Source organism: Marmota marmota, unplaced genomic scaffold (assembly GCF_001458135.2).
Source record: "Marmota marmota marmota unplaced genomic scaffold, marMar, whole genome shotgun sequence".
In the NCBI taxonomy this organism is placed as follows: domain Eukaryota; kingdom Metazoa; phylum Chordata; class Mammalia; order Rodentia; family Sciuridae; genus Marmota; species Marmota marmota.
In genome coordinates this window covers 14,971,301-14,995,877 of record NW_026000241.1, presented here as the reverse complement: position 1 = coordinate 14,995,877, position 24,577 = coordinate 14,971,301, and the positions used below count along the sequence as shown (strand labels likewise).

The window sequence follows — 24,577 nt, the reverse complement described above, 5'->3', positions numbered from 1 at the left end:
ATAGAGGAAAGAAACAAGTTCAACACTGCTTGCAGATGATATCGTTGTCCATATAATAAGTCTGAGAGCATCTATAGAGAAACATAACTTGTCAAGGATCTCAGCAAATTTGCTGGATGCAAAACCTGGACATATTTAATAATAAAAATAAATATTCAAAAGAGCAATCAAAATTGTAATGTATGTGGGGACAAGACATTATAAAAATCTCCTGGAGGAATATAAAAGAAGTCCTATAAAAATTAAGAGATATGACAGGCTGATGTGTGGGCAGGCTGTATATTGTAAATATGGTGATTCTTCTTGTGATGATAGATACATTTTCAACAGCATTATCAGAATACAGCTTGAAAATATGACCCTTAAATTGATATGTGCTATAGAAATGAGAAAAAAGAAACAAGATCATTTTCAATAAGACAAATAAGCAGGTGCACAAGCATCAACGCTCCATGTCTTATTATAAAGCATTAAATTTGTGTGATGCTGATGCAAGAAGTGAGTAACGTATTCCTGGGAGAAAAGATTCAAGAGGGAGTGGGAATCTGGTATGTGACAGACTCAGTAATAGGAATCACTTGGGAAATGATGGTCCATTAAAAATGAGGTTGGGATGATTTATATGGAGAATTATTGGAAACCTGTCTCATACAACACACATGCAAAAGTAAATTCTAGAAGGATGAAATATCTAAATGAGGAAAGAAAAATTATGACCTTTAGAAGAAAATACAGAATATCTTTATGGAATATTATATAACAGTGAAAAATAATCAATGAGGTCTACAATTGTCCATTTAGATAAATAACCAAAGCACAATATTGATTTTTAAAAGCATCAGATAAAACATGCATACAATATGATAGCTTTCTCATAAATTTGAAAAGAAAAAAACTATACTTTATGTATGCAGTACCAGGGACCTAATTCCCTGTTTGTCATTAGGCTCAGCTTCACGTTTGTTTGGTTTTCCCCCCAAATGATAAAACACTTCTCTTTTCACTATGGTTTTCCCTGCAACCAAACTGCTGCAATTTGTCAGTTGTCTTTCCAGAGTCTCAGTATGGTTAGTGATGAGTGTCCTAAAACTATTAAAGTACCCTTTCCATGATTCTGTGTGAGTCCCAGGCATGAGAATAGTGGGAAAGTCCTACTCTACTCTCTGCTAACAATCTTTTGCTACCCTGCACCTTTCGCCTCCTCCTGAATATCAATCTGGCATATTCTTCTCTATTTTAGCCTTACTGGATCTCTTGTTACTTTGTGAGCACAAGAAGTGATTTAAAAATGGAATACTTATCTTCCTTCCTTCAAGCAAACAGATAGTCAGGGAGGTAGGGAGCTATGACTATCAGCAGGTAATAGTGCAAAGTTAGTGTTTCAGGGAGAGTTAATGAAAGAGAGGGAAGATAAATGCAGGGAACTACTTAGGTCCACAAGATTGTATCAAGAACGCAGAGATAGGATTTACTTCTGATTCTTCACTGGCTACAATTTATTTTTCCCTTAAAAATACACAGCATGATCCTTGGAGCTCCAGTCTATCCCGAGGATATTTATTTTCTTCTTCTGGACTCCCAGCAATGTATCAAACAACTAATGGTTGTTATCAGTTTGCATTTCAAAAGTAAAATCCACAAGGCCAAGGACACTCAGCATCACCAGATACTGTCATAGGAGTTTCCAGGACTAGCATCAGATAGGAAGATTTTTTATATTTTATGTTTTTTCAAAGTGTGTTTATAAGGGAAATTATGTCAATAATTCAGTTAACGCAAAATCTGATAAAGAATGGATTTAATAATCACTAGGAATGGATATTGATATAACTCTGGAAGACAATTGGACAATATCTCAAAAATTAAAGTGGTACATACCTCGGTCCAGGTAATTCCACTTCTAGAAATTTATTCCTTAAATTGACCCACATTATGTGTATAAAGATATGTGCATAAAGCTATTCATCAGAGAATTAACTATAATGGCAAAATATGAGGATTACATTGATTAGAATCAACATGAATGCCTATCAATAGGGTAATCATTAAGTAAATTTTCCTTCATCCATGCAAGTAAAAGCTATTTATCCAATTTCTGCAAAACTATCGCTACTGAGAGTTTAATTGACATTTCACTGAATCTATAGATTAATTTAGATACCATTAACATTTTAATAGTAGTGAGGCTTCTAATCCATTAACCTGAGATATCCTGAGTTTATTTAAGTGGTTCAAAATTTTTCTCAATAATATTTTATCATTTTTAAGTATAAAGGTTTTGGGCATTTTTTTTTTAAAAAAAACAGCAGCTTTTGTATGTATTAATTCTCTTGTTTTGCTTTCCAATTTTTTCTCCTTTTGTAATTATTTTTTCTTTCTATTTTCTTCTCATTTATTTTATAATTTTTTTGTCTAGTTTTATGTTAGGTATTTAAATATTTTTTTCAACTTTTAATAATATAAATATGATATGATTAATGCTGTAAATTATCTCCTGAACATATTTTTACATTTTTAAGGTTCCAATTAAATTGGTTTTTAAAACATTTTGCTTCCCTAGAAATTCTATAGTTTAAATTTATAAATCTTTTATATAAGAGTTTATTAAGAGAAGATTTTAAAATTATCAAGTGAAAAGATTTCCCATTTTTTTTCTGATTTTACTACTATTTTCTAATTGTATTGCATTGTAATCAGATAATTTTTTATTATGTTAATTTATGTTATTTCTGGAACTTATTGAGGTTTTTGGGTGATTTACTATTTGGTAATTTGTATGGTCTTTTGAAAAGGAGACATAACCTCTATTTTCAGAGAATATAGTTTGCAATATAATAATCAGATATATCATATTTATAAAGCTTAAGTCATATTTTTCTTTATTTTTTTATTTACTTGATCTGGTATAGGCTGAAAGAAATTAACTAATCTTTCCTAGTCCTCAATGTTTGTGTCTATTAACACACTTTTTAAATTTATAAATAGTGTTGCCATGCTACTTGTTAAAAAGATATGAATTGCCAGGTGTGATGGCACATGCCTGTAATCCCAGCAGCTGGGGAGGCTGAGGCAGGAGCATTGCAAGTTCAAAGTCAGCCTCTGCAATGTCGAGGCGCTGAGCAACTCAGTGAGACTCTGTCTCTAAATAAAATACAAAACAGGGCTGAGGATGTGGCTCAGTGATCGAGTTCCCCTGATTTCAATTTCCGGTACAAAAAAAAAAAGATGAATTACCATTTTGAATAAACTTTAAAACATGTCATTTTTGTTATATTCAATGCTTTTTAGCCTAACTTCCGCTTTCTCTGATACAGATCATGACTTGCTTTCTTTGCCTTTGGGGGTATCTTTGTCAATTCTTTAGTCTTTTGTGTCACTCTGAAGAACATCTTTCTTAGGTAATACTATATGAATTTTTTGATTAAGTGAGTCAAATCCATTTATACTTGCTGACATGACAGATTTGCTTGTATTATGTATTTTATGGCCTTTAAAATACTTGATTACCTGATATGTTTTATTTGCTTTTATTTTTTTGTGTACAATTCTTCTGATGGTTAGAAGAGTTTGTAATTTTGCTGTAGTGTTTAGCTTTGTAAGTACAAACATCACCGTAAATATATCATCATAATTAAAACTATGTAATACATTACCCTTAAAATGCTATTTCCTGAAACAGTATCTCTTATTTACATTTGACAATTCTGTTTCCTCTTTGGTTTATCCATCCATTGCATTAAATAACAACTTCCTTAGGCTTACCCTTGTGCTGTTGAACATGACTTTCCCCCCACCTTCCTTGATTTATCAACCCTAAAGAAGATTTTTTTTAACTTCACTATTATAGAAACAGCAATAAGTGAACATATTCTCTGCTCCCCCGTTCTTTTTCTCTTTCTGCTCCCATTTTTTTTTTTTTTTTTTTGCTATTTGTATCCTGTCACTGTTTCCAGTACCTCTGGAGCTTGCAGGGGGTAAAATGCCTGATCCTCATTTTTATTCCCCTCTGTAGGCGCCGTGGCTTACCAAGCCCTGATCAGCTAAGTGATTTACCATTCTCCCACCCACTCTTGGTCTCCCAAGATTGTTTTGACATCCTTTGTCCTCTGTGATTTCCATTCTCCTCTCTTTGTTCTTGTGTATTTATACTGCTCTTATTTCCATGCTGTCATTTTATTGGCATTTTGAGAGAGTGGGCTAAAATATATGCATGTTACCATCCACATTTAACCAGAATCCCCAGATAACTCCCAAATAACTCGTTTTGAGAAAAAAAATGCTTTGTATGAAAAGTTCAAAAGAAGGATAAAAGTTTTACATGCTGTGTGATTTTAGTGACACCCAATAGGATTTTATAATTTTGCAATTTCTCTCCTTAATTACTGTCTTCTGATGTGTATTTTTATTTATTCAATGCAATTATTTTTTAAAAATTGTTTTGTTTTTAAAACATTTTGTTAGAATATGTAACATGCATAATAAAAATGCACATGAGATGTAAACTTTTATGTTTTTATGTGGTTTTCAAATGAATGCTTGTGTATTAGTCAGCTCTGGATGCCATAACAAAACACTGTAGAACAGAAGAATTGAACAAAAGAAATTCTCTCTCAGTTCTGGGATTGGAAGTGTGAGATCAGAGTGCCAGGAGGATCCAGGGCTAACAAAAGTCCCCTTCCTAGCTTGTAGATGGCCATCTTCTCCCAGGCACTCACAGGGCTCTTACAGGAACACAATTCTATAAGATAAGAGTTTCACCCTGGTGACCTCATTTGACCTCACTCATCACCTTAAATGCCATATGTCCAACACAGTAATGTGGGAGGTTAGAGTTTCAATGTATGAATTTTCAGTTCATAGCAGCTTGTGTGACAACTACCTGCTTCACAAAATGGAACATTATAAGCACTCTGAAGCCTCTTCCCAATCTCTCTCTTCTGTCTTGGGGGTTTCTATTCTCCTAATTTGTAGTGCTTTCTCTTGCCTAATAATAATAACAATAATAATAATAATAATACTCCCCATAGCCTTTCCCATGCAGTAGCCTCTACCTTGGTATAACAGACAGGGCCAAGAAGCAGCTACATCTTGGAGTAGGCATCCCAAAGCCAGTATAAGGCTCACCCTTTCAGCCCCATCTCTGAAAGAAGTTGCATCCCTCTTGGGCACCTCCACTGCTATCTCAATTACCTCCTGCTATTGCCACCACCACCTATAGTTGCAGTAGCATCCATCCTGGGACATGGCAGGGTCTGGGAGCCCAACACCCAGGTGAGATACAGATAATCTGCACAGATTATGGGTAGAAACTGTAATACCTCAGATTGACACTCCAAGTAAGGAAATCACATAGACAACATGAAAAAACAAAGGAGGAGAAAGTGCCCCAAACAAACCAGGATATGATAATAACAGAACCGATGGTAGCACAGTTGATGAAATGTCAGAGAAGGGGTTCAGAATGTTCATAATTAAAATGATCTGTTAATTAAAGAATGACCTAAATGAGAAAATACAGGCAAAAATTGATCATTCTAACAAAGAGATAGGAGAGCAAATATAGGCAACCATTGATCACACCAACAAAGAGATAAGGGAGAAAAGATAGGTAGCAAAAGATTACTTAAAGAAAGCAATAGAGAGTCTGAAAAAAGAACAATCAGAAATCCTTGAAATGAAGGATACAATAAACCAAATAAAAAACTCAATATAAAGCATCATCAACAGACAGAACATAAGATAATGAAGACAAGGTATACAATCTGGAAAATAAAGTTGACCACACAGTGAAGATAGTAAGGAACCATGATCAGAACATCCAATAATTATGGGATAACATCAAAAGACCAAATCTAAGAGTTATTGGGATAGAGGAAGGCACAGAGTTTCAACCAAAGGAATGCACAATCTCTTTAATAAGATAATATCAGAGAAATTCCTAAACATGAAGAATGAATTGGAAAATCAAATACAAGAAGCTTACAGGACACCAAATGTACAAAATTACAACAGATCTACACCAAGGCACATTATAATGAAAATGCCTAGCATACAGAATAAGGATAGAATCTTAAAGGCTGCAAGAGAGAGGAATCAGATCACAAAAAAGGGGAGACCAATTTGGATCTCAGCAGATTTTTCAACCCACACCTCCAAACCGGGAGATCCTGGAATAGCATATACCAAGCTCTAAAAGAAAATGGATGCCAGCCAAGAATTTTATATCCAGAAAAATTAAGCTATAGATTTGATGATGAAACAAAAACCTTCCATGATAAACAAAAGTTTTAAAGAATTTACAAATAGAAAGCCTGCACTACAGAACATCCTTGGCAAAATATTCCATGAAGAGGAATTCAAAAACAACAATGAAAATCAGCAAAGGGAGGAATTACACTAAAGGAAAAACTAATCAAAGGAGAAACAAAGTCAAATTAAATACCAAAAATAAACAAAGTGGCTGGGAATACAAATAATGTCTCAATAATAACCCTGAATGTTAATGGCCTAAACTCACCAATGAAAAGACATAGACTGGCAAGATTGTATTTTAAAAATTATGTAACAATATGCTGTCTCCAAGAGACTCATCTCATAGGAAAAGACATCCACAGACTGAAGGTGAAAGGTTGGGAAAAATCATACCACTCTCATTGACTGTGGAAACAGGCAGGAGTTTCCAGCCTCATATCAAATAAAGTAGATTTCAAGCCAAAATTAATCAAAAGGGATAAAGAAGGTTATTTCATACTGCTTAAGGGAACCATTCATCAACAAGACATAACAATAATAAATGTATATGCCCGAGTGTCTATATTCATCAAACTCAGGTTCAAGAGTCAAATAGACCACAACACAATAATTCTGGGTGACTTTAACACACCTCTTTCACCCCTGGATAGATCTTCCAAATAAAATCTGAACAAAGAAACTATAGAACTCAATAATATAATCAATAACTTAGACTTAACTGACATATATAGAATATTTCATTCTTCAATAAGCAAATACATTTTCTTCTCAGCAGCACACGGATCCTTTTCTAAAATAATAGATCATACATTATGGCCCAAAGCAACTCTTAGCAAATATAAAAAAGTAGAGATACTACCCTGAATTCTACCAGATCATGATGGAATGAAATTAGAAATCAATGATAAAATTTTTTTAAAAAAAGCTACTCCAACACCTGGAGACTAAATAATATGCTACTGAATGAACAATGGGTTGCAAAAGACATCAAGGAGGAGATTAAAAAATTCTTAGAGGTGAATAAGAACACAGATAAATGTATCAAAATGTATCAAAATCTCTGGGACACTGTGAAGGCAGTACTAAGAGGACAGTTCATTGCATGCAGTTCATTCCTTAAAAGAAGGAAAAAAATCAACAAAGAAATGACTTAACATTACATCTCAAAACCCTAGAAAAAAAAACACACAAATCAACACCAAAAGTAGTAGAAGACCTACAGAAGGCTAAAGAAAGAAATTACAAAAGACCTTAGAAGATGGAAAGATCTACCTTGTTCTTGGATAGGCAGAATTAATATTGTCAATATGACCATACTACCAAAAGCACTATACAGATTTAATGCAATTCCAGTCAAAATATCAATGACATTCCTCATAGAAATAGAAAAAGCAGACATGAAATTCATCTGGAAAAACAAGAGACCCAGAGTAACTAAAGCAATCCTCAGCAAAAAGAGTGAAGCAGGCAGCATCACTATACCAGACTATACTACAGAGCAATAGTAACAAAAGCAGTATGGTATTGGTACCAAAATAGACTTGTAGACCAATAGTACAGAATAGAGGACACAGAGACTAACCCACATAAATACAATTATCTCATACTAGACAAAGGCACTAAAAATGTACATTGAAAAAAAGATAGCCTCTTCAACAAATGGTGCTGGGAAAACTGGAAATTCATATGCAACACAATGAAATTAAATCCCTATCTCTCACCATGCACAAAACTCAACTCAAAGTTGATCAAGGACCTAGGAATTAAACCAGAGACACTGCATCTATTAGATGAAAAAGGAGGCCCAAATCTCCATTATGTCAGATAGGCCCCGACTTCCTTAATAAGACTCCTATAGTGCAAGAATAGGAGTCAAGAATCAGTAAATGGAATGGATTCAAATTAAAAGACTTCTTCTCAGCAAAAGAAACAATCAGTGAGTTGAATAGACAGCCTACATTTTTGGAGCAAATTTTTACCATACACACATCAGATGGCGCACTATCCTCTAGGATATGTAAGGAACTCAAAAATCTTAACACCAAAAAAGCAAATAACCCAATCAATAAATGGGCCAAGGAGCTGAACAGACACTTCTCAGAAGAAGATATACAATCAATCAACCAATATATGAAAAAAGTTCAACATCTCTAACAATTAGAGAAATGCAAATCAAAACTACTCTAAGATATCATCTCACTCCAGTCAGAATGGCAGCTATCAAGAATATAAACAACAATAAGTGTTGACAAGGATGTGGGGGAAAAGGTATACTCATACATTGCGGGAGGGACTGCAAATTGGTGCAGCCAATATGGAAAGCTTTATGGAGATTCTTTGGAAAACGGGAATGGAACCACCATTTGACCCAGCTATCCCACTCCTTGGTCTATACCCAAAGAAGTACTTTAGTAACACAGCCACATCAATGTTTATAGGAGCATACTTCACAATAGCTAAACTGTGGAAGCAACCTAGATGCCCTTCAGTAGATGAATGGATAAAGAAAATGTGGTATATATACACAATGGAATATTATTCAGCATTAAAAGAGAATAAAATCATGACATTTGCAGGTAAATGGATGGAGTTGGAGAACATAATGCTAAGTGAAGTTAGCCAATCCCCAAAACCAAATGCCGAATATTTTCTCTGATTTAAGGATGCTGATTCATAATGTGCTGGCGGGAGCAGGGGAGGATTAGATGAACTCTAGATAGGGCAAAGAGGAAAAGGGGATGGAGGGGAAGGGAGGGGGTATGGGGGTAAGAAAGACTGTGGAATGTGATGGATATCATTACCCTAAGTACATGTATGAAGACATGAATGGTGTGATTCTACTTTGTGTACAACCAGAGATATGAAAAATTGTGCTCCATGTGTGTATCATTTGTAATGCTTTCTGTTGTCATATATAAATTAAAATTTTAAAAATGAAGAAAAAAAGAATACACCAGAAAAAAAAGCTGTCCTCTGATGAACAGAAAGGCTTAATTTTCGTATATTGAAATGTACTGGTCTTTTCCTTCTATGGTTAGTGTTCTGCGTCATATGTGATAAAACTTACCCTTCTTATGTGAATACATGACCAGTGTAACTCCACATCATGTACAACCACATGAATGGGAATTTATACTCCAAGTATATAGAATATGTCAAAATACACTCTACTCTCATGTATATCTAAAAAGATTTAAAAAAAACCTTTTCCTATCCTGAGGTCATATTCTTTAATTTTTTCCTTCTAAAAGCTTTACATCTTGGTGTTATGCAAAGAAAGTTAGGTGTCAATTCTCCTAGAATTAACTCTTGTGTGTGCTCTGAAGTTGGATGTTCAATGTCATTATTCTTCTGGGATTCCTGATTATCCTGCATCATTTACTGAAGATTATCCTTTTCCTGCTGTTCTGTGGTGTCACCTTGATCACAAATCAGATGCCTATTCATTGGTCTGTTTATGGTCTGACTGATCTTAACACCAGTGACATACTACTCCATTATTACAGCTTTAGGATATCTTCACACCCAGTAGAGTGAGTTCTCCTGCCTTGATTTTCTTCCTCAAAAGTGTCTCGGTTATGATTTGCTCTGTGCATTTTCATACAAATTTAGTCACTTTGTCAAGTAATGCAATAAAAGCCTGATGGAATTTCTCTTGGGAATCATATTCAACTGACTAGTCATTTGGGGAGTTTTTCCAATATTGAGAGACTTTGAGTCCAACAACATAACATCATCTCCCCCATTTATTGGATTTTATTTAATTTTACTTAATAGATTTTATAATTTTATGTGTAGAAATCTGACTCATACTTTGATAATCCTCTTCCTAGGTACTTGATATTTTTAAATACCAATGTAAGTGGTATTTTAAAATTTTCTAGTCTGTTGTTAGATGTGTAATTGATTTATGTATAATTAATTCAGATTCAGCTATTATATTATGCTGTCTTACTAATTTTAATAGTTTGTAGATCATGTTGGATATGTTGTATACATAATATGATACTAAATCACCACACTTTGGTACTTTTCTTATTCTTGAACCCTTTATTTCTTTTCCTTGCCTTTACAAAGTTGGAGAGGTGAAAATAGACATCTTTTTGTTGTTGTTGTTGATCTGAAAGGGAAAGACTCCCTGATCATAATTATGTATGGTGCTGGCTACCTTTTGAAGAAGGAGCACCCTCTCTCAGACCAAGGTGATTCCATTCTATTCCAACTTTGTCTAAGAGTTTTTAAAACATAACTGGAAATGGAACTTTATCAAATGGTTTTTCAGCATCAATCAAGGTGACCACAAGATCTTTTCTCTGTTAATCTATAAATAGAAATAGAATACATTCTCTATTGTGGGGTGTATTACTGCTACGGTTGGCAAAAAAAAGAAAAAGAAAAGAACGAAGGAAAGAAAGAAAGAAAGAAAGAAAGAAAGAAAGAAAGAAAGAAAGAAAGAAAGACCCAAACAAACAAACAAGCTGGGGAAAAAAAAAGAAAGCTTTGCAGTTCAATTCACAATAGCTAAGCTATGGAACCAACCTAGGTGCCCTTCAACAGATGAACGGATAAAGAAAATGTGGTACATATATACAATAGACTATTACTCAGCCATAAAGAAGAATGAAATTATGGCACTTGCCAGTAAATGGATGGAACTGGAGACTATCATGCTAAATGAAATAAGCCAATCCCCCACAAACCAAAGGCTGAATGTTCTCTCTGATGTGTGGATGCTAACACACAATAGGGGGGGAGAGAATAAAAGTTCATTGGATTAGATAAAGGGAAATGAAGGAAGGGAGGGAGGATGGGAATAGAAAAGACCATGGAATGAATTGGACATAACTTTCCTGTGTTCCTATATGAATACAAGACCAGTGAAACTCTACTTCATGTACAACTGCAAGAATGGGATCCTAATTAGGAGAAGTTATACTCCATGTATGTAGAGTATGTCCAAATATACTCTACTACTATCATGTATGTCTAAAGAGAACAAATAAAAAATATTTTTAAAAAAGCTTTGCAGAGATCCTGTTGTTATACCTGAAGGAACATAAGGTACAAACTGAGGTAGGGGCTTCTGTCCCAGATGTGGTGGTGCAGGTGTTTGGGGAAAGGACTCCTTTTGAAACTACAGAGGCTTTGCCTGCTAACCCATGGAGACAGAATAAGCTAAGGAATATTAAGGTCAATTTGAAGGATGTGAGTCATGACAACCTAAACATCTACATTCATGAGTTATTTTGTGAATATCTTCCCCCCTCCATTTGTTTTTAACTTTGTTATAACTTTACTCCTGCCTCTCTTTCAGAGTAGGTCCTCCCTCAATTTCATTCACGTGCACACCTAGCAATGAGTGTGTGTTGGCAGGGCGTGGAGAGGACTCTTCTGCCCAGGGCACCCTGTCCGATGAATTCAGACCCTCTGGGCAACAGGATTTTAAAATCTCTTTCTGGAAAATTTCAATGTGCAACTAAGGTTGAGAGCCACGAATCTATACCTTTTTGAAATTGAAGATTATATGTGAAACACAGTCTGTTTCACAAAGAAGAAGTCTAATCATTACAAAGTCAAATAGATAACAGAATTTAGCATTACCCAACGGAGCCATGACAGGATAAATGAAAGGAAAAAGCCACCAAGAAAAAAATTTTTAAAAAAGCAAGAGGACAAAGAGAGAAAACAGCACAATGATTATAGTCAATCTACTCACTCGATTTTCTCTGGAAGATCGGTTCGGGTCATGCACACACAATTGACCACAATGGTAACAGTAATAAATACAGTGAACCACCTGAGAGGCCAATGTTAAGGAAGAGCTGAGCGTCACCTTGTCTCCTTGATGTCATCTAGGATCATCTTGATGCTGAATGATCAAGTTCATAACTCTTAGCTAATATTAGCATCATGGTCTTGTCATATAATAACCACTCGTATTTACTGAATACCTCACCTGGGCTGAAAACCCTGCCCACTGACTTCTAACAGCACACAACAATCTATGGCTGGATATTATTATTGATATTTTTGATCAGAGCAAACTGGTCTCAAAGCTTAAATAAATTTTCTGAGATCTTGCAGCCAGTTAACCATGGTGTGGAGATGTGGGCTCAGCTCTGTCTATAACAGACCCTTTAGAAAAAAAAGAGAAGAAAATAGAGTCCCTTTTCCAAAATGTCCTTCTGCCCTGAGGCTTTCATTTCACCAGACAAGGTGACCTGAAATTCCAACCAGCAAAAGTCTCTTTTATTATTTTTTTTGGTGGGGGATTAGGGGATTACCAGGGACTCAGGGGTACTTAACCACTGAGTCACATCCCCAGCCTTATTTTGTATTTTTTTTTAATTTAGAGATAATGTCTCACTGAGTTGCTTAGCATTTCACTTTTGCTGAGGCTGGCTTTGAACTTACAATCCTCCTATCTCAGCCTCCCAAGCTACTGGGATTAAAGGTGTGTGCTACCTCACCCACCTAAAAGTCTCTTTTATTCTAAAAGCCAAAGAGAAGTTAGGAAGTTGGAGATAAGTGGAAGGGTACCAGCCTTTATGGGATTGTATTAGTCAGATCATTTTCCTAATGTAGCTGAGTTCAGTCTTATTGAGGAAACAGACTTCTAAGTAGGGATGGAGGAGTCAGGCACCAGGAAGGGACCTACTCACTTGGGAAGAAAATCCTGAATAGAATTAGCTATGCATTGCCACAGAGGAAAATGCCAGGAGCAGGGAATAGGCAAAGGTATTCTGGAAGTGGAAGGAGACTTTGAAAGGAAGGTGAGTGGAAGAGGGTAAACGTGGAAGAAAGTGTGGCTGGGAGGATCCAAAGACAACTTTCTCCCATTTGGACATTTCCTCAGAGCTAGATGGCCTCCTAACAAGATTTCCTACAGGAAAGCAAAGACAGGAGAGAGAGAGAGAGAGAGAGAGAGAGAGAGAGAGAGAGCGAGCGAGCATTACTCATCTTTCATCATTTCAATTTGAGCAGAAATATTTAAATTGGCTTTAGTTTTTTGTAAGTGCCTTTAGTGACCCTTGTTTTATGGTTACTTAGGAACACATCTATTTTGAACAGGGAAATTCTATTAATTAAACCACATTTTCTTGCTGATTTACAATTAAATTAAGAAATATGTCCACAGAGGGGGAAACGTTAACCCGGGTTTAAATTAAAATCATATCTCTACTTCTACAAAACCTTTAAAATGTTATATATTTTGTGCATAAGATTACAAATGAAAATATTCACAGAACGTGTATTTGGAATTGTAATTTTGAGTGAAATATTAATTATAGACCCTGAGGATTCCACACCTTGAAGAATATCTTTTGGGGCTACAGTTACCAAATTGATGAGATTCAAATATATAACTGCTCTATAACATAGACTTTTGTGAGGAAGAGACCCCTCAACAGGTGTCCTATGTAGCTTGTGACTCCACTGAGGAATTATTTACTTCTCAAATCTCAAGATGAAAAGAATATTTACCGGTCACTTGGTTCTTTAAAGGGATCTTATTTCCAATTAGCTGTTTCTTACTTACCTAGACGTAATTCAACCAAAATCCACGAAGAGGAGTTTATGTATGTGTTATTTCTCTGTTTGTAATTTCTGTGTAGATATATATGTAGATATACATGTTTTTAAAGCAACAACTGCCCAAGTAGAGACGACACACTGAGACAATAATTACTCTAATTTATATCCATTAACTACCTACTTCCTCACTGTAGGTACTACCCTAAGAAGAATGGAGGCTGGACCTCATAACTATCTGTGAGACCTTGAGCAATTTACTAAATACCTCTGTTTCATTATCTGTAAAATGAGGATGCTAATCTCAGGTTCCAAGACTTCTGTACCTAGGACAGTGTTGACATTTAGAAAGTATTTAGGAAAAGGGAGCTTTGCTTTTGAAGAATCTGGAAATCCAATATTCAATTCAGAAAATATAACTTCTACAGGTTAACCATAAAGATAAAACATGAAAACAGAAAATGGAATGCACCTTCATCAAGCAGTGCAGTTTCTTGTTGAGTGTGCAGATGATTCTATGGGATGCTTACTCAGTGAGAACTGTGCAGAGATCCCACAAGCTGTTCCCCCCATGGCAGAGGGTGGGGTGAGGTGGGAGCTCCTTTGTACTGGAGTTTCCTAAGAAGCAGCTGGCCACCATCTGCCAGGCAAGGCTGCTCTTGCATATCAACTTTCTGGAAGTCAGGGCTGAATTAGTCATTGGGAATTTCCAATTTGGACAGTCACCAGGGAAGATCTTTGGAAGCCAAGCCAAAGTCTGTTTTGTCTACTAGCTTGGCTTGCCTTGAAAACAAAATAAAACAAAACAAAAAACAAAACTAAAGACGGCTTCTGCTGCTACCTAAAGCAACTCATGTAATATAGACATTTGACCAATGAATCCCTAGTCATCATTTTCCCCCATGGCAGGAAACTCAGACTACAGATATTGTAACCTGCTAGTAGTTTTGGAGTGACCTGTAATATTGGCAGTGCCTCATGTCCAATGAGGTCCCATTGAGACAATCTTGGAACTGTTTTGGGATATTGGGCATATTAAAGCCACAAATAACTTTATTAATTTAATCTCCTCATTGTCTCAGGATTCTAGTTTAGGAAGCTCTACTTTTAACTTCTAAAGAAGGTACTGGACAGAACCAGATTCTAACAAACAGAAGAAGCAACCATGCAAAGGATATGAGTGGACAGACATTTTGATGGCCGTTCTTCTGATCAGGTTGAAGGGGCTGAATATCCAAAGGGCTCGAGTGGCACTAAATCGGGAAATGGTCCTGCCTTTGTTCAGCACCATAAATGTCTAAAACAAAACAGAGCAGAGGTGGATCTCCAGTGAGAAGCAGAAATCCTGACACAGCCATGTTTTTTTGAGCATGAGTTGTGTTGGGTCAGGCATGTGAGCAAGAAGGGGCCTGGGAGCCACAAGTCACTGATAGCCGGAGGGAGGTGCAGAGAGTTAGGAGGATCATGGACTCAAAGCCATATCCTCACTCTCCCAGAAAAAGTTCTGTTTTGTGGCTCACGGAGAGTGCCTGATGGACAGACAGCTGTCTGGGGGCTGGTAAGACGCGCCTTGCCCAGGGGAAGATTTTAGCAACATCATTGTGGAGTTCTGGTTGCATTTAATTCTGCTTCTGATTTGAGGACCATTCCTGGTCCTGTGATGCTCCTTCTGTTGTCGTCTCTTCCTCCTAAACTCTCTCCTGATTCCTTCCTTTAAGCATTTAGGAGAGTGTAGGCTCTTGGCAAGGGAGAGGAGAGAGAAAGATATTCCGGTGCCTTTTTATTTTCTCTACAGACCATATTGAGATAACTGATTCCTGACCTTTGTGACTACCAAACATGTACTCACCATTTTCTTGACTGTGTAGAGCACCTACAGTATGATACAGGTGATGTAACTGTCTCAGAGCACTCTTGTTCAGACTAGTAGTTCTCAAACTTCTTGATTTAAAAAAAATCATTATTTCCCCAAAGTGTTGAGAACTCTAGAGTTTTTGTTTATGTTTATAATTTTTGATTATACCCAAATGTGCGTGTGTATATGTGTGTCATTATGGTTTGGACCTTAGATGTCCCTCAGAGGACACATATTGAAGTCTTGGTCATCAGCCTGTAGCACTATTGGGAAGTGGTTGGATATTTAAGAGGGAGAACTAAGTGAGAGGAAGTTAGGTCACCAGTGATGTGCCCTTGAAGGGGATATTGGGATCCCAGCCCCTTCCTCTCTCTCTCAGTTTTGCTTCTTGGCTACCATGAGGTGAGCACTTTTCTTCTACCATGAATTTCCTCCATGATGGTCTACCTCACCGTAGACCCAGAGTAATGGGCCAAGTGGCCATGGACTGAAACCTCTGAGACCATGAGCCAAAATAAACCTTTCCTCCTTTCTAAGTTGATTTTCTTGGATATTTTGTTGAAGCAAAGAAAATCTTACTAATATATAAGCATATACATACAATATGTATGTACGTATGTTTATGTATGTGTATATATATCATATTAAAAATGAAAAACTTAGGAAATTTTCAAACACAGGAATGTACAGACACACATACATTCCAGTAGCTGTTCGAGTGATGATGTTCTTCCCCAACAACAGCTTCCATGTTTACCACTGTATGCTCGAAAGAACATGCACAAAAAGGACAAACGATATCGAAGTATTACTACAAAAGAGTTTCGATTTCACATATCCACTGAATGAGTTTGGAAGTCTCTAGGGTTTCCAGGATCATACTTGGAGAATCACTGGCTCAAATCATTCTATTTTTTGTTCTCCTTTCCCACGTCCCCTCTCCCAACCTCAAGATCTCTGTCCTCCACCTGCAAAGAAGGCCAACACCTCTGGGGGCCTATGCCAGAGCTCACCCAAGAAGCTGCCAACTTTTCCTGCAAGTTCTGCAGCAGTTGTGTGCTTTTTGAGGATGTGGGTTTAATTAGCTCTTATCATAAATTTCATAAAAATTGAAAGAAACCATCAAGGTAGTGAGTTAGCTATATCTTCCACAGACTGAGTCTTTTAGCAGACTATCATATCACCCAGGGTTCAGGAAGACTCCCTGGGCTGGGTGGAACTGAGACTTCCTCTCCAAGAGCTGAGGGCAGACATTCCTACTCGTAGCTCTTACCCGGTGTGTGCTGTAGAAGGGGTCTAGATCCTCCAGGGGCTCCCCGACCAGTTCTGCTGGGAGCTCACCATAGAACTTGGGCAGCTGGTTGCAGGCTTTCAAGTCCAGCTGGGGCCGTGGCTTCTCTTCTTGGTCCTTCTTCTCTCTAGGCTTATCTTTGACTTTCTTTTCTGCCTGATGGGCAGCAATTCGCTTCTCAATCTCCGCCAGTGACTCTGGAGTGAACCGACGGAAGTTGGTCGTTTCCAGGGACCCCACGGGGAATTCCATTTTTTCATTCTTCTTCAGGAAGAATGTAAACTCTTATGAGAGTAAAAATAAACACAGAAAGGTGACAGCTTGCTCACTCACCCTTTCCCTCCCATCCATCATGCCTTAATGGATAGAACGTCTTCCCCACCCTCTTCTTCACCTGCTCCCTTAACTCACAGTAGGCTCCTCCCAGGAACCCATCCCCTGCAGTGCTCATATGTTTATGGGAGACTGTTTATTCATCCTATTCCAGGTACCTCAGGTCTTGTCTCCCCAAGCACTAAGTCATTTCTTCTTCACCAGCCTGAAACGCATACCCCTGCCCCAGCTTTAGCCATTTTGCCCTCTTTGCTCATTTCTAGGACTGAAGAGTTCCAGGCACTCCCCTACATTCATCAAACACTTGGGTTCATGATCGACTTTATCTTAAGTCTCATCCTTCTTTCTGAACACAATATTTGATTTATTGACATTTTCAGTATTCCTTCCTTTGAACTTCATTAGGATCTCCTGGTTTCCTGGTTTCCTTTGTTCATGGCTCAACAATTTTCTTCATAACCAGATGAGATCTGAGGTGTGCCATTGTTAGCTATGCCCTCATTCTTATCCTAAATCCCAATCCCAGGTCCATCTAGGGCAGTCTAATTCAGGTTTCTTTGAACCTTGGACAGCTGAGGGATGCTGGGGAACATCAGTGTAATCTAGGAATCATATTTTCCCTAGTCAGCAGTTTCTTCTAGACTGAGATTGCAAGTACACTCCATCGTTCCTGACTCCTCTCTCTCTCTCTCTCTCTCTCTCTCTCTCTCTCTCTCTCTCTTAGTGCTGGGGATGGAACCCAGGGACTCATGAATGCTAGGCAAGTGAACTACCACTGAGCCACAAACCCACCCCTGTCTGCTTCTCTTCTCGCTATAAGCCAATGACCATGTTTCCTAGTTAAAGGAGAAAAAGAGACTCTGTCCACTTTATGCCACCAAACCTCAGCTTACCTTTATACACCCTATCATCCGTGGCTCAGATCAATTCTTTCCTTTGACTTAGAATCTTATTCCTTTAACATTTCATTTTTGTTTCTCTTCTTGTCTCACGGCTCCTTCCTATCAGCATTTTGAGATACTTAACTCTTTTACAATTTTAAGAATATCCATTTGAGGCACAGTCCATCTAGATCTTTCCTTCTCCCTGTTCCTATTATCTGCTGGATTTCATAATTCCTACACATCCTGAAGGCCTTGCAGCTTGGTTTCTTTCTTTCTTTTCTTTTTAATCTGTTTTTTTAGATATATATGACTGTAAAATGTGTTTTGACATATTATACATACATAGAGTATAACTTCCCATTCTTGTGGTTGTACATGATGTGGAGTTACCCTGGCTGTGTATTCATAGATGAACATAGGAAAGTTATGTCTGATTCATTCTACTGTCTTTCCTATTCCCATCCCCCTCCCTTCCCTTCATTCCCTTTTCTCTAATCCAACGAAATTCTATTCTTCCCTCTCACCAGTCTGCAACTTGGCTCTGCCCCCACCACACTAAAATATTTCCTTGCAAGGACATCAGAGAACTTTGGGGAGCTCAATTCAGGGGACCCTTCTTGATTCTTATCTTGATGGTCCCACTGGCTATTTTAAACCACTATCTTCTTGAAATACTCTCTTGCCTTGGCTGCTATGACATTCTCTTGGTTTTCTTACTTTCTGTCTGCACCTTCGCAATTTCCTCTTCCTCAGCTTCTCCTGCTGTGCTTCTTTGGGTTCTATGTTAGGCTCTTATTGTGTTTCAATAATAGCAACAGGAACAACATCAACATCACTGATAATGGCTTAGCATTTACTGAGATTCCATTATGTTCCAGACTCTGGATGAAGTAATTTACACTCTTCATCACGTTAAACATCACTGTACCCTAGGAGATATTATTTTCAATATATAAATGATAAACCAGAGCGGCAATGTTAAATTTTCCAAGGATGCATTACTAAGTGGTAGAACCAGTACTTAAACTCTGACACAATCTCCTGAGGGACATCTCCTCCATTCTAGCGTTGTCCATTCTCATTCATATACAGATGAGTCCTGAGTCTTTATCTTGGCCTCTCATGAGTCCTTGGGGACCATGCCCTCATTTGGCATCTCCACTTAAGTATCTCATGGGCACCTCAAAATTCAGCCTGCCTCAAACTCATTGTCATCTCCACATCCCTTTCTAGTACCTTCCTCTCCTCTATGGCTCTCTCTCTTTGTGAATGGCCCCACATAGCCTGCCCACAGACTGGGTATCACCATAATGTCCTTTTCATTTAATTTCCATCTACAATAAGATACCAGTGCTGTTAATTATTGCTCCTCAGGATCTGCTCTCCATGTGTCTCCAACCTCTCCCTCACACACTGGCCCCGCCCCTGACGTTCTCATGGCTGCCTATTTGTCTTCTTGCTTCCTCTTTAGCTCTTTCTGACCCATTCTTTAACTGTAAGCAAATATTTCTGAAGTGCAAACCTCATTCTTTGTCATCTTGAGGCCTTTCCAGGTTCCGTCGCTCCTCCCTGAAATTATCCTACCACTTTGCTTTTCAGGAAAACCCTTTCTCATTCTTTAACTTTGGGGTCTGAAACAACTTCCTGCGCCCTATACGAAGTCTGTGTTAGGATTCCCATTTCATGCTTCCAAAGCTTTCTTCCCTTTCTCAGGAAATCTCAGATTTGTCATTTCTGATTGCTTTTTGATTTCTCCTACTAAATTGTAAGCTCAGTGAGAGCTGGGAACACATCTATTCTGTTTAGCATTGATTCCCTAGAGCCTAGCCCAATGCTCAGCATTTAGAATCTGTTGGCATCAATGGATATTTCTAGAATGAGAAGCTGTAATTCCAAAACTCGTAAGTTGAAAAAAAAACTAAAGAATATTTCCTTTGGAAAAGTGCAGCAAAATCACAGATGCAATCATAAGAATGTACAGAATAAAAGAAATGATTTTTAAAATCCATTTTCTTAAAAATATTATATAGCATCCCTCAAAGTCAAGTAGAGGGTGGCAGAGGTAGCATTTGACTCTAACACCTCTATAATGAAGATTCTGTTTGCTTCCACCAGATCTAGAGACAGCTGTTGATCAGTCCCCTATGATGAAGATTCTACCAGCTGAGCCAGTCCTAGAAGAAGATCTTGTATCCAGTACCCACACTGGGAAACCCTGTTTGCTGTTGCTGGTCCTTCCATGTTCTGTGGTCCTGAGACAAGACCCCATTCCTCTGACACTTTTTCTCTTCCTTAATGCCTTTCAAGATTTTAGCCTGGACATTTTTCCTCCCTTTCTCCCTCTCTTCCTGCCCACTTGTACCTGGTTTTCCACTTGGGGAATTCTTCAAAAATCAATTTACATTATAGGACTGAACATCTGTCTTTCAATTCTGTCTCTCCTAAAGGTCTATGTGCTGCATGTCCATGTGTTGATGAACAAGGCATATTTATGCAGTGGTCATTCAAACATTGTAGACTTAATTGGATCCCATAAGTGTCTTTAATTCTTTCCTTTTGAGTGACAAGAACTACTTTATCTTCCTTGTCTTAGGCAAGAAGAACTACTTGTGGGACAAAATTTGAGTCCCAGGCCTTTGTTACAGAGGAACAATGTAGGACCTTTCTCGGTGATACAGAAATGCAGTGCTAAGGATTAAAAACAGGATCAAACCAGAAGTTCAGGTGCTAGAGCAGGGACTTCATTGAAGTTAAAGTGGTCTCAGCCCTGAGGCTGACTTGATGCCAAGTGTCCATAACTCTACTGGGCCACCATAAATTTCTCTGGTCAAGGTCAAGGCTATTCTGAGAGTAGTGGTGAGACTGTGCTCACAGGTGGGATGTTATAGAGATGTGTTATAGGTACAAGGGCCCAGTACTTTCCTCAAGACTTTACAATTAGGAAAGATCAACCAACAGGACTATTCTATTTCTTTTGCCTTCTCAATATCAAGTGGGAGAAGGAATTTAAGAAAAAAGATTGACTTCCTCTAAAGACCTGGGGAAGGTTAAGACTCATTAAAAATAACCTGAGTCATGGGTAGGGCAGATTAGCTACAGGCCAGTTCTTTCTTTGTAAAGGGGACTCTCTCTGCTCCAGCTCTCAGGGGCCAGACCCAGACCTGTAGAAATTCCTCAGCCCTCCTTACTCATGCTAAGTGATCACTCATAAGGATTTTGGCTCATAGCTCTTAGAGTAGTTCTACCCCTGCATTTCCTCCAATTTGCTTTCCAGAAATGTAGTGTGCTATATGAACAAGTGTTCTGTGGGAAAAAACAATGTTGATGAAAATCCTTCCCATTAAAATGCACTTGCTAAAAACTATGAAAGATGTTAACACTTTTGATTGTCCTTTTTATCATGCAATGGTATGCTTTTAAGAAGTTACATCTATTCTTTTTTTTAAAAAATTTTACTTTCTGAGTTTGATTTATTTTACTTTATTTCATAATGTTCTAAAGTTCCATCCATGTTCCTGCAAATGACATATTTCATTCTTCTTTATGACTGAATAAAACTCTGTTGTCTATATAGACCACATTTTCTTTACCCACTCAACTATTGATGGTAGGCTGGTTTACAGATTGGCTGTAGTAAATTGTGTTGCTGTAAACAGGGGTATGTACATGTACTATAGTATGCTGACTTTAATTTTTTAGGATAAATTCTGAGGAGTAGTATAGCTAGGTCATATGGGGGTTCTGTTCCTAATCTGTTAAGTACTCTCCATACTGATTTCTATAGTGGTTGTACTAATTTACAATCCCACCATTGTAAAAGTGTTCCTTTTTCTCCATATCCTCTCCAGTATTTATTATTGCTTGTATTCTTGATGACTGGCATTCTGACTGGGGTTAAGATGAAATCTCAGTATAGTTTTGATTTTCATGTCCCTAATTGCTAATTATGCTGAACATTTTTTTCATAAATTTATTGGTCATTTGGGTTTCTTCTTTTGAGAAATGTCTGTTTAACTTGTGTTCATTTATTAATTGGATTATTTGATTTTTTGGTGTAAAGTTTTTTTTTGAGTTATTTATATGTTCTGGATATTAATCCTCTATCAGAGGAAAAGCTAGAAAAGATTTCTCTCCCATTCTGTAGGTTCTTTCTTCACATTGCTAATTGTTTCCTTTGCTGTGCAGAAGCTTTTTAATTTGATGCCATCCCATTTACTAACTCTTGGCATTATTTCCTGAGCTTAGGGGTCCTACTGAGAGAGTCATTGCTAGCACCTATATGTTAGAGCGTTGACACTACATTTTCTTCTAGGAGTTGCATAGTTTCTGGTCTAATTCTTAGGTTCTTGGTCCATTTTGAGCTGACTTTTGTGCAAGGTAAGGGATAAGGATCTAGTCCAATTTTTCTACATATGGATAACCAGTTCTCCCAGCCCCATTTGTTTAAAAGTCTGTATTTTGCTCAATGTGTTTTTTAAAAAATATTTTTATTTGTTCTGATTAGTTGTACATGACAATAGAATGTATTTTGACATATTATAAATTCATAGAGTATAAGAAGTTATAGCTATACCCTCTTGAAGAAGGTAGCAGGAAGGTGGGAAAAGAGGTCAAGTCCTTGAGAACATAGCTGTACTTGAAACTTGAGTGTTATAATATATAGTTTTATTTTAAAAAATTAGTACTGGGGATCGAGCCCAGGACCTTGAACATGCTAGGCAAGTACTCTACCATTGAGCTACACCATTAACCCTCTATATAAATCATTTTCTATTATTTCTTCAGGCAATTAAATTATAAGTCAATTTGGGGTGTATATTTTAATCCATGTCTACCTTACAGCTCCTGAGAGACCATTGATGACTTAGCAGTACATGATTATTTTCAAGTTGTTATGATCTCATAAGTGTACCCAATCCTGATCTAACACATGTTCTCTAATGCTGCCAGGAAGGGTCTCTGGGACCTGGTTCACCATGGCCAATGAAAACCCTGGAAGGCACTTTAATGACTGTCTAGGTTTTCCATGGGCCTCAATGCTCTCAGGAAGCCTGTTACCTGTAGGGTTAGCCTGGAGGTAAACAGAATGACTCGTGGGTTGAATAGTATCTATGTGGTATTTTCCCTGCTTGCTCTAGAGAAGCTAGATTGAAGCTCTTACAATAGCCTCCATTCTCCTAATTCACTAATCCAATACCTTAGGACATATCACCTTAATGGGCTCCATAGACACCTCAAAATTATTGCCTCCCATGATCTCATCATCATCTCCCCTCAAAACCCAGCTGCTTCTCCTCTTGTGTTTCCTGTCTTAATAAATTGTGCTTTTTTCTAACAGCAATGGAGAGGTCCTCCTTCATGCCTCTTCCTCTCTCAAAGCTTCTTCCCTTTTATCAGATGCTATTTTAGACTCTGGAGTATAACAGTAAATAAGCTTGAGGTTTATAACTTTCGGGAACTTAAATGTATCTGTGGGCCTCAGCCAACTTATCTGGACAGCTTTCTGGGACCCTTAATTCCCAAAGGAGAAGACTGCAGCTCTGGTGGTAGTATGAGTAGTCTGGAGCCACATCCAAAACACAGATCTAACTCTCATTTTTTTTTTTTTTTTGCACCAGGGATTGAACCCAGAGGCACTTTACCACTGAGTCATATCCCTAGCCCTTTTTCTATACTTTATTTTGAGACAGGGTCTCACTAAGTTGGCCACAGTGGCTTTGAACTCACAATCTTCCTGCCTCAGCCTCCTGAGCCTCTGGGATTATAGGTGTGCACCACTGCACCTGGCTAAATTGGCATCTTTAACCCAGGTCTATCATCTGCATTCCAGATTTCTTGTATCCAACCATCCACTCACCAACCCCCCGCACGCCCCCATCCCTGACAATGTATAAAATCCAACTATCATCTTCATTTTAAGCACACTCTTCCCTTAGTCTCTCTGCTCCTTTTAATACATCAAAAGCTCAGCCTTCCAGTAGCTGAGGGTCCAAACCTTGAAACTGTAGTTATCCATTACTTTTCTCTCTCAGCTCTTACGTTCAGTGTCTCAGAAAGCCCCCTCCGGAAGAATGGCTGTCTACTTCTCACCACAGCCACTGCCAGCAGTCAAATCCTCGGCCACCCACCTCTGCTGCTACTGCCAGTCCAGTCCACCATCTTCTCTTGCCTGGACTGCTGATGTATCTTCTCAATTTATCTCACCACTAGCGTTTCTTCAATCCCCAAGGTCTATACTCTTTGCAGCAATTAGAATGATTCTTTTAAAAATACCCTGTAGTGTGCTCCCATAAATATCACCTCTGGAATTTCTGTCATTTTCTCCCTTGCTCACTGGACCCCAGTCCCACAGACTGCTTTGCTCTTTCTTGAATGTACCAAGAACACTTTTGCCTTAGTATCTTTGAACTTGCTATTCCTCTGCCTAAT

General features: G+C 37.8%; 1 protein-coding gene across 4 annotated transcripts in view; it reads right to left on the bottom strand.

The window, feature by feature from the left end:
• Window positions 1-17,183, bottom strand: part of Scn10a (sodium voltage-gated channel alpha subunit 10) — a 93,889-nt gene extending 76,706 nt beyond the window's left edge. For all 4 annotated transcript variants that reach the window (XM_015489623.2, XM_015489622.2, XM_015489624.2 and 1 more), the window contains exons 1-3: window positions 16,914-17,183; window positions 14,955-15,082; window positions 11,969-12,049 (exon numbers count right to left, since the gene is read on the bottom strand). In XM_015489623.2, the coding sequence (XP_015345109.1) occupies window positions 11,969-12,049; window positions 14,955-15,082; window positions 16,914-17,183 (479 nt within the window). The remainder of the gene's footprint in view (window positions 1-11,968; window positions 12,050-14,954; window positions 15,083-16,913) is intronic.
• Window positions 17,184-24,577: the final 7,394 nt, after the last annotated feature.